The following is a 13,665-nucleotide window of genomic DNA, read 5'->3' on the forward strand; positions in this document are numbered from 1 at the left end:
AAAGTCGTGCTGCATATCTAAAACAGTTCAATCTTTATGCTATTATTAATCGGAAGCGACGATTTTAATGGGGTTCTATTGTAATGTTTTTTTTATATCATAGATATGTGGCAAATAGTACCTTAATACCTTTGATTATTATTTACGTTTTGTGATTTATTAATAATTGGGTTCAATGCGTGTGACCACATTACTTACGGTTACAGTTGTGATCATTGTAAATTAATTTAACATTACGGTATTTGCTTATTTTTTTGTTAAATATGTTATAATAAATCATTAATTGTTCATTGATTATAAAAATCATCGATATACCGGCTGAAACCTTTTATCTCGAATAAAAATTAGTTTTTTATTGCTATGCGCAAAAGCTACGCGTCAAAAAATATGTTTCATTTATAAATTCCTACCTTTATGAAATTTTATAAAAAAGTTTTAATACAATTAATGTACAATGAAATAAATGTATGATTATAATTTTTCATTAATTAAATATATAGATTTAGAGTCATATACGATTTTATTATCTGTTTTGTTACATCACCTGTGGCTGTTGTCGTGTTTACATCCTCTCGTCAAACATGTCAAAGTTGTCAAAATGCCAGGCGCGCTAACAGAAATTATAGATGATATTGAAGATTTAATATCTTCGCAGGACATAACACCAAAGGAGAGATACTCTAGCAGGAAGAATGTGAGCGTGCGGTCTAAGAAACGTGAAAGTAAAGACGCGGAGCCGGTGGAAAAGCTGGTATTGGAGAGTGTTGTACCAGGTATAACCTAAATGTTTGTGGGATGCAATTATCGTAATTTTTGTTGTATTGCTCTGAAAAAATTACCTGTTGGGGTTTTTTATTGTAATGATATTTTACCTGCAATGATGTTCTTGAAAGTGTTAATTGAATATTTTTAAGCTCTTCATCCATGGTATTTATTATGGAATAATGCAACAATATCAATAAACGCTTGTAAAAGCAGTCATAGTTAAGAAACATTTATATAAATGGCGCTTTCTACACTCATAACTCCACAGTAGGCTTGTTCCTCTGCTTCCTCATGAGGTAGAATATTGTTACTCATGAGGTAGAATATACCTAGCAAATAGCATAAACATAAAATTACTTTTTGCAATCTTCCATGAATTACATTTTGGTTGGATCCTAAGTCAAGGGCTGTTTGGCAGTTGCTTCCATATGCATTACTATAGTTATGATCTTCACATGAAATACCCAATATACCTTATAATTTCTATTTCAATTTAAATGTACAATTCCAGGCACCCAAACAATCTACGTGAAGACATGGGGATGTGCTCACAACAACTCCGATTCGGAATACATGGCGGGGTTGATGGCCGCGCATGGATACCGGCTGACCGAGGACAAGTGGCAGGCACAGCTGTGGCTGCTCAACTCTTGCACTGTGAAGAGTCCCGCAGAGGATCACTTCAAGTGAGTTTACTTTGTTTTTTAAACATTTGTACCTAAAGGGTAGAAAAGTTGTGGTTCGACTCCGGCAGCACCATCACCACACCTATTTCATCTGTGCATCTGTGGCCGACCTCAGGTAGGAATATCTAATCCTATGTGGGGTTGATTACAGATGACCATGCGCTACAGTAAACACTTACCATCAGGTGGACTGCATGCTCGTTTGATGCTCCTATATTATAAATAAAAAAGTGAGTTAACTTTGGTTTTTTTTAAGGAGCCTATAAAAAAAAGGTACAAACAGAACCCAATTACTAAGCCTCTACTGTCTGTCTGTCACAAGGGTCTATCTCTTGAACCATAATAGATGACATTTGCAATTATAACAGAGTATTTAAAACATTGACTGATATAACAACAAATATAGAATATAAAAATATCTTGAAAATAAATGGGGTACAAGAAGTCATTAATTTTTGTATTTTTCGCTTTATCTAATGAACCATATTAGTTAGACGGTTAAATTTTCGCAATGCATTTACTTCTGTGGTTGCTATGATAACAAATAATAAAAATTAAAAAAACATGACAAGGTACGGAACTGTCCATGTGCGAGTTTGACTTGCATCCATGAGTTTTAGTCATACACTCGTGAAATTCACCCTGTATTCTGATGACAAGATTTATTTATATCCAGAAATGAGATAGAGCTAGGCCAGAGCCGAGGGATCCACGTGGTAGTGGCGGGGTGTGTGCCGCAGGGAGCCCCGAGGGCTGGCTACCTGCAGGGGCTGAGCGTGGTCGGGGTGCAGCAGATTGACAGGATCGTGGAGATTGTTGAGGAGACATTGAAAGGTAGGTTATGCAATTGCAATATATTTTTACTATGGTATTAAAACTCTTAATTAATTGCGATTGTTGTTTGAAAACATCCAGATAGGATGTTTTCAGGTGTATTTTACAACTACTAACATCTTTTTATTTTGGTGTGTCTCATAATTAGGTTACAGTAGTGGAGAGCACTACATTTGAAGGTGGTAGAGCCCTTTGTGATTTGTCTCCGGTGCCACCACCGCCACACCTATTTCTGCCCATTAACAGTAGTGTTAAGCACTGCTGTGTTCTGGTGCGAGGGGTGTGGTAAGGGAGACATACTTTTCCGAAGTGTTCAAGTTTACTCATCTATAACCGCGTTTCCCAACCTGTGGTCCGCGGACCCCTGGGGGTCCGCGAGTATATGTGTGGAGTATATGTCCGCGGTGTCATCTCTAGACCATACATAAATCGCTCATTAAGTACACAAGAGCCACAAAACGTATAAAAAATTGTATCTGTAATAACTAAAATAAATACCTAATCCGTTTTTTTTGCTGTTTATTTTATTAAGGGGGTCCGTGAAAACTGTGCTTGATTTAATAGGGGGTCCGTGGACTGAAAAAGGCTGGGAAACGCTGATCTATAAAACGATCACTACTTAAACTACAAAGGACACTTATATATAATTTCCAGGTCATACCGTCCGTCTGTTCGGTCAAAAGAAGACAGGCGAAGGCCGTAAAGCGGGCGGCGCTTCGCTATTACTACCGAAAGTGCGCAAGAACCCCCTAATCGAGATCATCCCCATCAACACGGGCTGCCTGAACCAGTGCACGTACTGCAAGACCAAGCATGCAAGGGGAGAGCTGGGTAGTTATCCCCCGGAGGAGATTGTCGAGAGGGCGAGACAGTCCTTCCAAGAGGGAGTGTGTGAGATATGGCTCACTAGTGAGGATACGGGTGAGTTAGAGGGGATGGTGGAGTCTTAGAGAATTTTGTTAAATTGTAAGTGTATCTGAGTTTAAAGTGAAGCGATGAAGGTCTTGGTGAAAGATTTTGTTACACAGTGTAGTATGCACTGTTTAACATTTTGTATAATAGTTTGAAGGGAATGGCAATGCAGGCAATGTCATGTAGCTTAAGGAATTAATTCCTAAAAGATAGCAAGTCTAATCTTTTCCAGTAGTAGTAATCTTTGGCATGGCAGGCTATGGCAGGACTCCTACTAGTCCTATTGTCCTTACGTTTAAGTTGCGTATTTATTTCATTATCAATATTTTTGATGTAACAATAGTAGTGGGTAATTTAGAAATTGTATTTTTAATAAAATTTTCATTTTGGAACATGGAGTCTGACTATATATTAATAATATAGTACTTATTACATTTTATAAAGAAAAATATTTATATAAACAAAGTTTGTTGTGTAGGTACATACGGTAGGGACATAGGCACATCCCTCCCCGAGCTGCTGCACCGCCTAGTGGAGGTGATCCCGGCGGGCTGCCGGCTGCGGCTGGGCATGACCAACCCGCCGTACATCCTGGAGCACCTGCCCCGCGTCGCCGACATCATGCACCACCCGCGCGTGTACAAGTGAGGCTCTATGTATACAGGGTGAATTTTTCAAATAGACCTTCAGGGCCAAATCTGAATCTATAAGGATTAGCGAAAAATGCTGAAAGGAGTACTAAATCTAAAAACTAACTACATAAAACTAAAACTGCATCATTAGTTTTTTAAAAAATCTTTTTCCCTACCCGGGAATCAAGCGATGTCATTTTGAAAAAAAATACACTCTTTATATTATTCCACTATCTGATAGTGTCGCTTATAAGAATCAAATTCTGGGAAGTAATAATAAATGAGTACTTATAGTACTGTGGCAACCTCCCGGTACTTGTCAAGAGATGGCCCCACGAGTATTTTGAATCACGCTATGGAAGTTATCTAAAATTCTTGTACATATAAAAGTTTTGAACAGAGACTGTCGGAGCACGGCCGCTCCCCGTGCTGATCACATAGTCCAGCGGGAGATCTCCCTTTGCCAAAGTACTACCACCAGTTAATTGAAAAGGATAATTTAAATGTATTCTATCTGGAGTTTAGATTGCAAATGTTTATGGGGCTAATCACTTTCAAGTGGATTGCATGCTATTATGCTAGTTTACCTATGATTTTATTTTTACCTGAGGTCGGCCACAGATGCGCCGCTACTCCTGAGGACTAAGCTGGAACGCCTCGGAAAAGTATATCTCCCTTACCGCACCCTTCAAACCGGAACACAGCAGCGCCTAACACTGCTGTTATTAGGCAGAAATAGGTGTGGCGGTGGTGCCGCCGGAGTCGAACCACAAAGGGTTCTACCACCTTCAGGTAGCAATATCTAATCCCATCTGGGGTTGATTGCAGATGTCCATGGGCGGCAGTAGCCACTTACCATCAAGTGGACTGCAGGCTCGTCTGCTACTCTCATATTATAAAAAAAAAATATGCTACCGTCATATGGAGTGCGAGTGATTTGGCATGCTCTTTGCATTTCGATTTTGCTAATGTATAAGCTTATTAGAAACATCATGAGAAGTCCTGTCTTCAAAAAAAATTTTCTCAGAGATAATATCTGAAGTTTATTAATCTAGACTTGAAAAACATGATGGACTACTAATCCCTTACTGATAGCTGAGCTTTATTTTCTTACTATAAATGTCAGTTTGAAGTGGAACTGAAGAGTATGTTGGAATGTTGCAGGTTCCTTCACGTGCCGGTGCAGAGCGGTAGTGACCAGGTACTGGCTGACATGAAGCGGGAGTACACCAGGGCTGACTTTGAAAGAGTTGTCGACTTCTTACGGGAAAAGTGAGTGGTTTTAATTAAATTTGAGGACCAAATAATTTTCAAAATTTATTGAGATCACGTGTTTACGTTAAGGTTACCTGTTATCCTATACCTAATTTTAATTGGTTTGTGCGTCAGATATCCAACTTGTTGTCTGTACGCAAATAGAAAACGTAACTTAAACTAACCTAACCTGTCTTATTCTTTCTTATCAGTTAAAAATAGTGTGGCAACTTCCCGCTACTCGCCAAGAGATGGCCCCACGTGTCTTCTGAATCATGCTATCGAAGTTTTCTCAATACATCTTGCATATATACAAGCTCTGACAAATCAAGATCATAATATAAACATGTTAAAAAAAATTCACTCCCCAAAGCGTCTCCCCAAGAAGGGGCCCCCAAGAATTATGGATGTAGGCATGATACGACACTGGTAAAGTCCGCGCCAAACTGCTAGTCCGCTCCGAATATAGAAACGAGACGCGTCGCAATAGCAAATTGCATAGCATATATATTAGCGGGACGAAGACAACGCGGGCCCCCCGACACCCGTCCGTAATGTGCCCTTACGTTGCTACGGAGTATATGCTTGTAGTAATGTTCGACCGCGTAGCTCTACACCTGCGCGCAACAACTTCAGAGCGTACTTGAAGTTTGGCGCGGACTATAACTTATGTAAGTTCCCTCATCCCAGGGTGCCGGGCATGACGATAGCAACGGACATAATCTGCGGGTTTCCCACCGAGAGCGAGGCAGATTTTGCGCAGACGATGTCGCTGTGTGACCAGTACCGATTCCCGGTGCTCTTCATTAATCAGTTTTTCCCGAGGCCCGGGACTCCGGCCGCTAAGATGCCCAGGGTAACATGTCTATTTCATTATATTACTAGCTGACCCGGCAAACTTTGTGTTGCTATATAAATAAAATAATGTTAAGGGTGAACAACACTTAAACATAGCATAGCAGCCGATTCTCAGACCTACTGAATATGCATATAAAATTTGGTGAAAATCGGTAAAGCCGTTTCGGAGGAGTACGGTAACTAACATAGTGACACGAGAATTTCATATATAAGATTATTTTTGCCTGTTGAAATTCGAAATTCATCAGAGATGATTATATTTTTTGTTGATTGAAATTCTAAATTCATTATAGATTATTTTTAATTGTTAAAAATAAACATCAGTATAACTATTAAGTAAATAAGATAAAGGGCCAATTACGGTTCAATATATAAAACGATAAGCGCTAAAAAATGTACATCTGTATTTTACATGTAAATCCTTTTGACAGGTCCCCGGCCAAGAAGTAAAGAAGCGTACAAAGCAGCTGTCAGAGCTATTCCGATCGTACGAACCGTACGGTCACAAAGTGGGGGAGATACAAGAAGTACTCGTAACGGACATTTCACACGACAAGAACTATTTCGTTGGCCATAACGAGTTCTACGAACAAGTATTAGTACCTAAAGAGGACCAATATATGGGGAAAATGCTAACAGTAAAAATTACTAAAGCGACAAAATTCTCTATGTTCGGAGAACCCATAGACAAACCAAAGATGCCGGGGTTGACAGCCCCTCTAAAAAAGGGGGAGGTGTCCGGTGTTGCCAGCCCGAAGAAAACAACAGTGCCTTTACCAATTTTTGTGCTTTTCTTCGCATTAGTTGTAAGATTGATCTGGTTCTTTTTATAACGTTGAATAGTTAATAAATTATTTTGTTAGTAAAAGTTTTGTATCATTTTCTCTTACCCTTATAGTCTGAGTAAACTATGGTGACTGAATTGAAACTGGAGTGTTTTGTTGGATCACATACTGGTTTTTTACTAAGTTCATGCACCAAGTAAAACGTGCAACCGATAAAGTATGCGTATGGTAAAACACTCAAAGACCCATGTTACTCTCTGAACTTAAATTTTACTCACAAATGATATTTTTAGTAGTTTCATATAGCCTTATAGATCGACATTAAATAAATGAATATTGATTACTAGCTGGGATAAAATGTGTAAAAGAATATAGATATAAAAGATCAGATAGGTAAAAATGTGAGAAAACCCTTTGTGGTGCGGTGTATCTGCGGCATTAATTCGTATTGCCAAAATAGCACATTTTTTCTTTACATAATATAAGAGTAGCAGACGAGCATGTCCACTTGATGGTAAGTGGCTACTGCCGCCCACGGACATCTGTAATCAACTCCAGATAGGATTAGATATTCCTATCTGAGGTCGGCCACAGATGTGCCGCTACTCCTGAGGACTATACTGGAACGCCTCGAAAAAAAAGTACTCATACTCGAAACTCGTAACTCGTACTCGAAATAAAGTACTCATCTGATTGGTATGGTGTTAGTGGAATGGCCATTATAAATGAAATTGAAAAGATTGGTAGCAGCATCTTCCTGTAAAGTTATTTATTTCTATAACAAATACACGTCTCTTTAAGGCTGGCAGAAATATGGTTTAGTATAGATGTTTTGGTTTGAAGCATGTGGTAGCAGTTTATGATACCATATTATAGATATTTTATTAAAAAATTAGACCACTTCGATTGTTTTGATGTTGGAATAGTATCTATGTTTGATCTAATAAGAACTCCTGAATTATTTCGGATCAAGCGAATATTTAACACGTGGCAATTGTTTGTTGTTTCCATTACATAAAAAATCTGTTCAAACTACCAAAGTACTTCCGACCATAACAAAACTGTGTAGCTAGTATTAATTACACGTTAAATAACATCGCAATGACAAAGCAATCTGGTTTAGTGGAACAAAGGGCAACCCGAGCCATTCCGCGCCGGTGGGTCCTTTGACGTGATGTTATATAAGATAGCGTTTGCCCCGACGGGTGCCAGTGGGTACATGTAGGCTGGCAAGGGGGCACTAGCGGCAGTGGCACAGCATCATGTCGTACGCGCAGCCTGGAGGGAAGCGGCAAAAGGTTAGGGAAGGGAGGGTTGGGGATAGCGTTGATTATTTTCAAGGTGAGTATTTAAATTTATGATTCTATGTCTTTTGTTTTAATTGATTCTTATTTGGTTAAAGGCCAGTAATTTAATAAACATTAGCTACTAATTTAAATAAAATGGAAATGTTTTAATTATTTTTTTATGATAGTAAATATATGATTTTACGATGCCATACAACAAATGATTATGTCACAATAAAAAAAAACTAGCCAAAGAAAGGTACTCATTTCATTACTTCTGTGTTTTGCTTATACGATTTTCTTATTAATGGCGTGTTTTTTTTCTACAACACGTACGTACAGGACAACTATTGTTGACTGAAGAGGCATTGTTATTCTTTTCTTTTTTTTGGTCTTCGTTTTTCTTTTAACATGCACGGAATGTTTTCTTTCGTTTTTCTTAGGCATAGAGGCGATAGAGTACAACAACATGGCGTCCCCAACAGACTCTGCCGCATACCGGTACTACAGCGGCGGCGAGCGGCTGCACTCGCGCGCCATGGACGACTGGCTCAAGTGTAGCGTCTCGCTCACTGAGTTTCGGTCTAATGGTAAGGTTTGATAGATAAAGAAAAAGTAGGTATACACATCTGAAAAAGCAGGTTTAAATCCCAAGCTCTTTCATAGGACTGGTAGAACCGTGCTGTCCACCTGATACTAAGTGACCATTGCTACACACCAGGCAGCAACCTTAGATAATGTTGGAGTTCAAACTGAGGTCAGTCGCAGAGGGCTTATATGAAATGCTTCATATAAGAATTTCTCTCTGCTACACACTACAAATTAGAAGTGTATTGGTAGTGTCTTTGAAGTTGAACCACGAAGGGTTCTACCAACTTTAGAACATCTTAGTTACAATACATGAACGATTCGTTTTAACCTGAACTCAATTATTTAAAAAATACACAAGTTTGAAGATAAAGGAGACATTTGAATAGTCCTTATAGCATATCGGTACTATTTGGCACCTCTTAATTGTAGATGTCTTCTGTTAAAGTTATGTGACTCGAAATTATTTTTATTTTAGGATATGTTCGATCGAAACTTTTATAATGCCTTTCCTAAGCCATATATCTATGAATCCTCTATACCCAGGTTCCGACAGCCACGGCAGACCCACACACACGCGTCCCTGGGACGACAACACCAATAGCTTGGAAAGCCACAAGCGCTGCATCAAAGCTCTCTTCGAGTTCTGCACAAAACTGGGCGTCAAGTACTGGACCGCGTTCGACTCTGACCTGGTCCCGGCCGCCGACAGCTGGGAGGAGACCAGGACCAACTGGGACGAAGTGGTGGAGTACATACAGGAGATGACGCAGCGCATGCACGTCAAGTTGTTGTGGATCGCGCCGGACTTGCACTCGCATCCCAGGTCAGTTATGTAGTAAAGAAAATCAGTAATCAGTCATAAGCAGTACTTAATCAGTCCTTTGGCACTCCGCGGAGCAGCACCGCGGAGACTTGAGGTCTAAACCCTTCTCACTCGGAGAGGAGATCTGGGCTCAGCAATGCTCAGCAATCAGCAAACTTATATTGTGTTGACAAGTCTGTCACATATTACTAACACAGGCAAAGTGAAGGTGTGCTTAAAATTGATCATGCTATATTTAAACATGTTTATAATTTATAATGTTATTTATCTGTCTGGCGATGCTCACAGGTGTATCGAATCATGTGTGATTGTGAGAAATTACTAAACAATAGGTATGTGTTAGTAAACAGTGTTCAATAAATTTTAACTCATTGCCAAAATGCTCTAATTTTGAATGTTAAATGGGTAGTAAATCAGTCTGTGATTTCAAAATTACCGAAGTGTTATATACCTATTCATGTTTATTTGCTTGGTGGCGAAATATGGAATAGAATATTATGTTTTTGTTAGTTTGTTTTATGTCTGACAAACATGTAGATTATTACGGTACTTTCAAGTAAATATACAGGATTATACAAAATCGAAAAGAAAGGAAAGGCTAAAATACATAAATAACCACAATTTGTAAAAAATGGGTAGAAAATATCACACATATAGGTACTTATTAATAACAGATATATAGTTTTAGCTAAGCTAAGATTTCAATCGCGTTAAAAACAAAAGCTATCGTGTATGTTATATACATAACTAAAATTTTTGCTAATGAAATGATTCAGGTACGCAAGTGGTGCTTTAACGAGCAGCGACGCAACGATATTCGTGCAAACCGCCACACAGATAAAGAAATGCCTAGAGATGTCGCAGCGGTTAAACGCAGAGTGCTTCCTCCTCTGGCCGTACAGAGAGGGCTACGACGCCATCTTCCAAACCGATGTTGCCAGAGAAATCAAATTATTCTCGAAATTACTCAAAATCACAGCGGAGTACAAAGACAGATTGAACTACCGATGTCAGTTGCTAATAATGCCTTACTACAGTTACGTTAAAGATAGTTATAATGGTAGTTTCGGTAACCAAAGCTGGCAACACCAGGTGTGGCGGGACAGCGAGAGGGTGAACTCGTACATGTGGGATGTTACCAGCTGCCTGTATTTCTTGAAGAACTACAATCTCGACCGGTACTACAAAGTGGTTACCCCGCCTGGCCATCATATGTATATGGCTAATGTGTAAGTATTTGCAAGTTGTTGAAATAAATTAAAACTTTAACTATTCAACTCTTAAGTAAGTTTTACTAACGACTTTGTTGGAAGGTCTAGTGTATTTTTCTCCTATAATCTTTCGACCAGAAAACTGTTAGTTTAAGTAGAAACAGATTAAAGTTAAAAAATTTAATTACCTACATACTTTTTCAGATACAATATGCTGGGCGGTGTTGCCATTACAAATCAATTCAGCAACAGCGATAGTAGGAATATTACTTTGATGATGAAGTGTATAGTCGATCAGGTAATAATTTATATGATTCGTATCTAGCTCAATGGATGAACAAGGTTGAGTTTGATTGAATTTTTAACACTGAAAAAGATTTGATGCAAGTAGATGTGAGGGTAGATGTATATTTAAACTTGTATTTGTCAAATATAATCTGTTTCTTCGATACCTGAGCTTTTGTTCCCTCCCACTCCTCCAAAAATGTGTCAGAATTAACTTGCAATACTTACAAAAAATTATTATCCGGGTGGGGCTATATTGACTTTATTGATTGCGCATTTTTAAATTTACACTACCGCAACTATGTACGCAACTGCTTATATCTTTTATTTATAACGTTCATGGCATCGACGATGCAATAATAATATCATATGGCAAAATAATATGTTATGGAAATCCATGCCATGAGAATACATTGCTATTAAATACCCAGGGTACAACGCCCCCCGGCGGCATCAACCTGAAGCTGGTATCACGACGCGACGGCGACCTGCGCGAGCTGCTCGCTACATACGTTAAGTATATCGACGCCATCGCCAAGGGGTTACGGCTCGCCTGCAGCATTATTGCTGAACAGGTCTTCTCTAAACATGTTCAGGTTTGTTCATTACTATTATTTAATATAACTAAATGAGTTTTGATTTTAATTTTTTTTTAGTAAAACTTACAGCTAGTACATATTATAACATAAAATAATAATACAATAGCCGTTTTTAAGTTTTCACATAGGTACAGAAATGGCTGGGTATCGGTTATTCTGTTATTCAAAATTGGAAATAATCTTGATTAATTTGACCAGATCGACGGATAATAATTACGCGAACTTTAGAATTATTAGTTGTTAAAATACAAGACAATTAATTTATTATTTCCAGCAACGATACTCGACGTACTTCAGCGGGTTCGGATCGCGAGTTATTAGCAGTGATGTCTCCATCGAGGAGTGTGAAGAATACTACAAGTGAGTGAATACAATTATAAGTAACTAGCTGACCCGGCAAACTTTGTACCGCCTCAAAATCTATTTATCAAATATGTTTCATATAAAATATAGCCTATGTTACTTGTAGATAATGTAGCTTTCGAATGGAGAAAGAATTTTTAAAATCGGTCCAGTAGTTTTTGAGCCTATTTATTGCAACCAAATAAACAAACAAAGTTTTCCTCTTTATAATATTAGTGTAGATAAGCAAAAAATGCAAAAAAAATGTCCTACTTAGGATCAAACACATGATAGTGCCTTGCCATTAAATTGACTAAACGCTCATTTATTTAAATTTATTTCGTTATAGTGGATTATATTATGTATACAATTAAAAGAGGTAGGTATGACACAATTATTATTCTCGTCTTAGTATATGAGTAGATAAAACCACTAACCTTGTCTTCCAAGACGATCTGTAAACTCGAATCGAGTCAGGGGTCAGGTATGGCACTGTCACGGCGCTCGAAGTAGGCACGGCCGGGTCTCCCTGAGGAATAGTCTCTGTGCAGTTCACAAGGCACACGCGGTAGCACGGCTAGTTCACATGAAAAGAGCGGAAGGGCACATACGGAATGGCATTACTCACCGAGCGCAACACGACGAGTGACATTAAAAGACAAATCTAGTGATTTTTTGAAGGTGGTAGAACCCTTTGTGGTTCGACTCCGGCGGCACCACCGTCACACCTATTTCTATCTAATAACAGCAGTGTTAAGCGCTGCTGTGTTCCGGTTTGAAGGGTGTGGTAAGGGAGACAGACTTTTCCGAGGCGTTCCAGCTTAGTCCTCAGGGGTAGCGGCGCGTCTGTGGCCGACCTCAGGTAGGAATATGTAATCCTATCCGGAGTTGATTACTGATGTCCATGGGCGGCAGTAGCCACTTACCATCAGGTGGACCGCATGCTCGTCAGCTACTCTTATATTATAAAAAAAAAATCTACCCACCTACAATTTGACAAGGGTTGAACAACTACATTATACTTGAATTGTAGGTAGTAGAACCGTTGTGGCTCGTGGCCCTCAGGGGATGCGGAGCATCAGTGGCCGACCTCAAGTACGAATATAATCCTTTCTGGGGTTGATTACAGATGTCTACAGCAGTAGCCACTATCAGGTGGAGTGCATGCTCGTTTTACTTATATTATTATAAAATATATATTTACAGGAAAAACCAGCCCCACAACGAAGTGACCAGCTCCAAGTCGGAGCACTACAACGTGGTCTTCCAGCGGTACCTCGACACCTGCGACCATATTTGATGATTGTGACATTCTAACATAACAATAGATTAATGTTGTAGTGTTGTAGCCACTTCGCTGTTCGAGCAAACCTCAATTTTAACCAAATCTTAAATTAAGTTAATTTTGATTTACGTTATACAATTATCTATTTAAAAGTTTGTAGATCAAAATAGGGTTTTTATCATGCTATAGTCCGCGTAAAACATCTAGTCCGCTCTGAATATAGAAACGAAAAAACGAATCGCGACGCCATAGCACATTGTATAACTACAATTGCTCGCAACAACTTCAGAGCGGACTAGCAGATTGGCGGGGACTATAACTAATTAAAGTTCACTCCAACTTGTCTTTGGTAACTAGTGGACAAATTAATAGACAAGTTAATTTCTCAGCAAGGAAAATTTCGTCAAATCCGTAATCCGCTATTGCTCATATGGACCATAGATTAGTAAAGATTACTCACTCCTAACAAGAAAATATACCCAGTTTTGAGAATTGAAATAGTTGCGCAAAAAAGTTT

The 13,665-nt window shown here is 38.9% G+C and overlaps 2 protein-coding genes across 2 annotated transcripts; both read left to right on the forward strand.

The window, feature by feature from the left end:
- Positions 1 to 575: 575 nt before the first annotated feature.
- On the forward strand, positions 576 to 6,809 carry LOC140756031 (threonylcarbamoyladenosine tRNA methylthiotransferase). The gene is made up of 8 exons (XM_073091427.1): positions 576 to 773; positions 1,277 to 1,451; positions 2,128 to 2,285; positions 2,940 to 3,206; positions 3,676 to 3,841; positions 4,994 to 5,101; positions 5,774 to 5,939; positions 6,373 to 6,809. Exons 1-8 carry the CDS (start codon positions 599 to 601, stop codon positions 6,772 to 6,774), a joined length of 1,617 nt encoding a protein of 538 aa, XP_072947528.1. The 5' UTR covers positions 576 to 598; the 3' UTR covers positions 6,775 to 6,809.
- Positions 6,810 to 7,912: 1,103 nt separating this feature from the next.
- On the forward strand, positions 7,913 to 13,376 carry LOC140755805 (xylose isomerase). The gene is made up of 8 exons (XM_073091130.1): positions 7,913 to 8,067; positions 8,456 to 8,602; positions 9,147 to 9,426; positions 10,203 to 10,655; positions 10,842 to 10,935; positions 11,354 to 11,518; positions 11,796 to 11,881; positions 13,070 to 13,376. The coding sequence occupies exons 1-8, from the start codon at positions 7,989 to 7,991 to the stop codon at positions 13,161 to 13,163; spliced, it is 1,398 nt and encodes a 465-aa protein (XP_072947231.1). The 5' UTR covers positions 7,913 to 7,988; the 3' UTR covers positions 13,164 to 13,376.
- Positions 13,377 to 13,665: the final 289 nt, after the last annotated feature.

This window comes from Epargyreus clarus, unplaced genomic scaffold (assembly GCF_041222505.1).
Source record: "Epargyreus clarus isolate Ecla_fem2 unplaced genomic scaffold, WU_Ecla_fem_2.2 ptg000034l, whole genome shotgun sequence".
Lineage (NCBI taxonomy): Eukaryota > Metazoa > Arthropoda > Insecta > Lepidoptera > Hesperiidae > Epargyreus > Epargyreus clarus.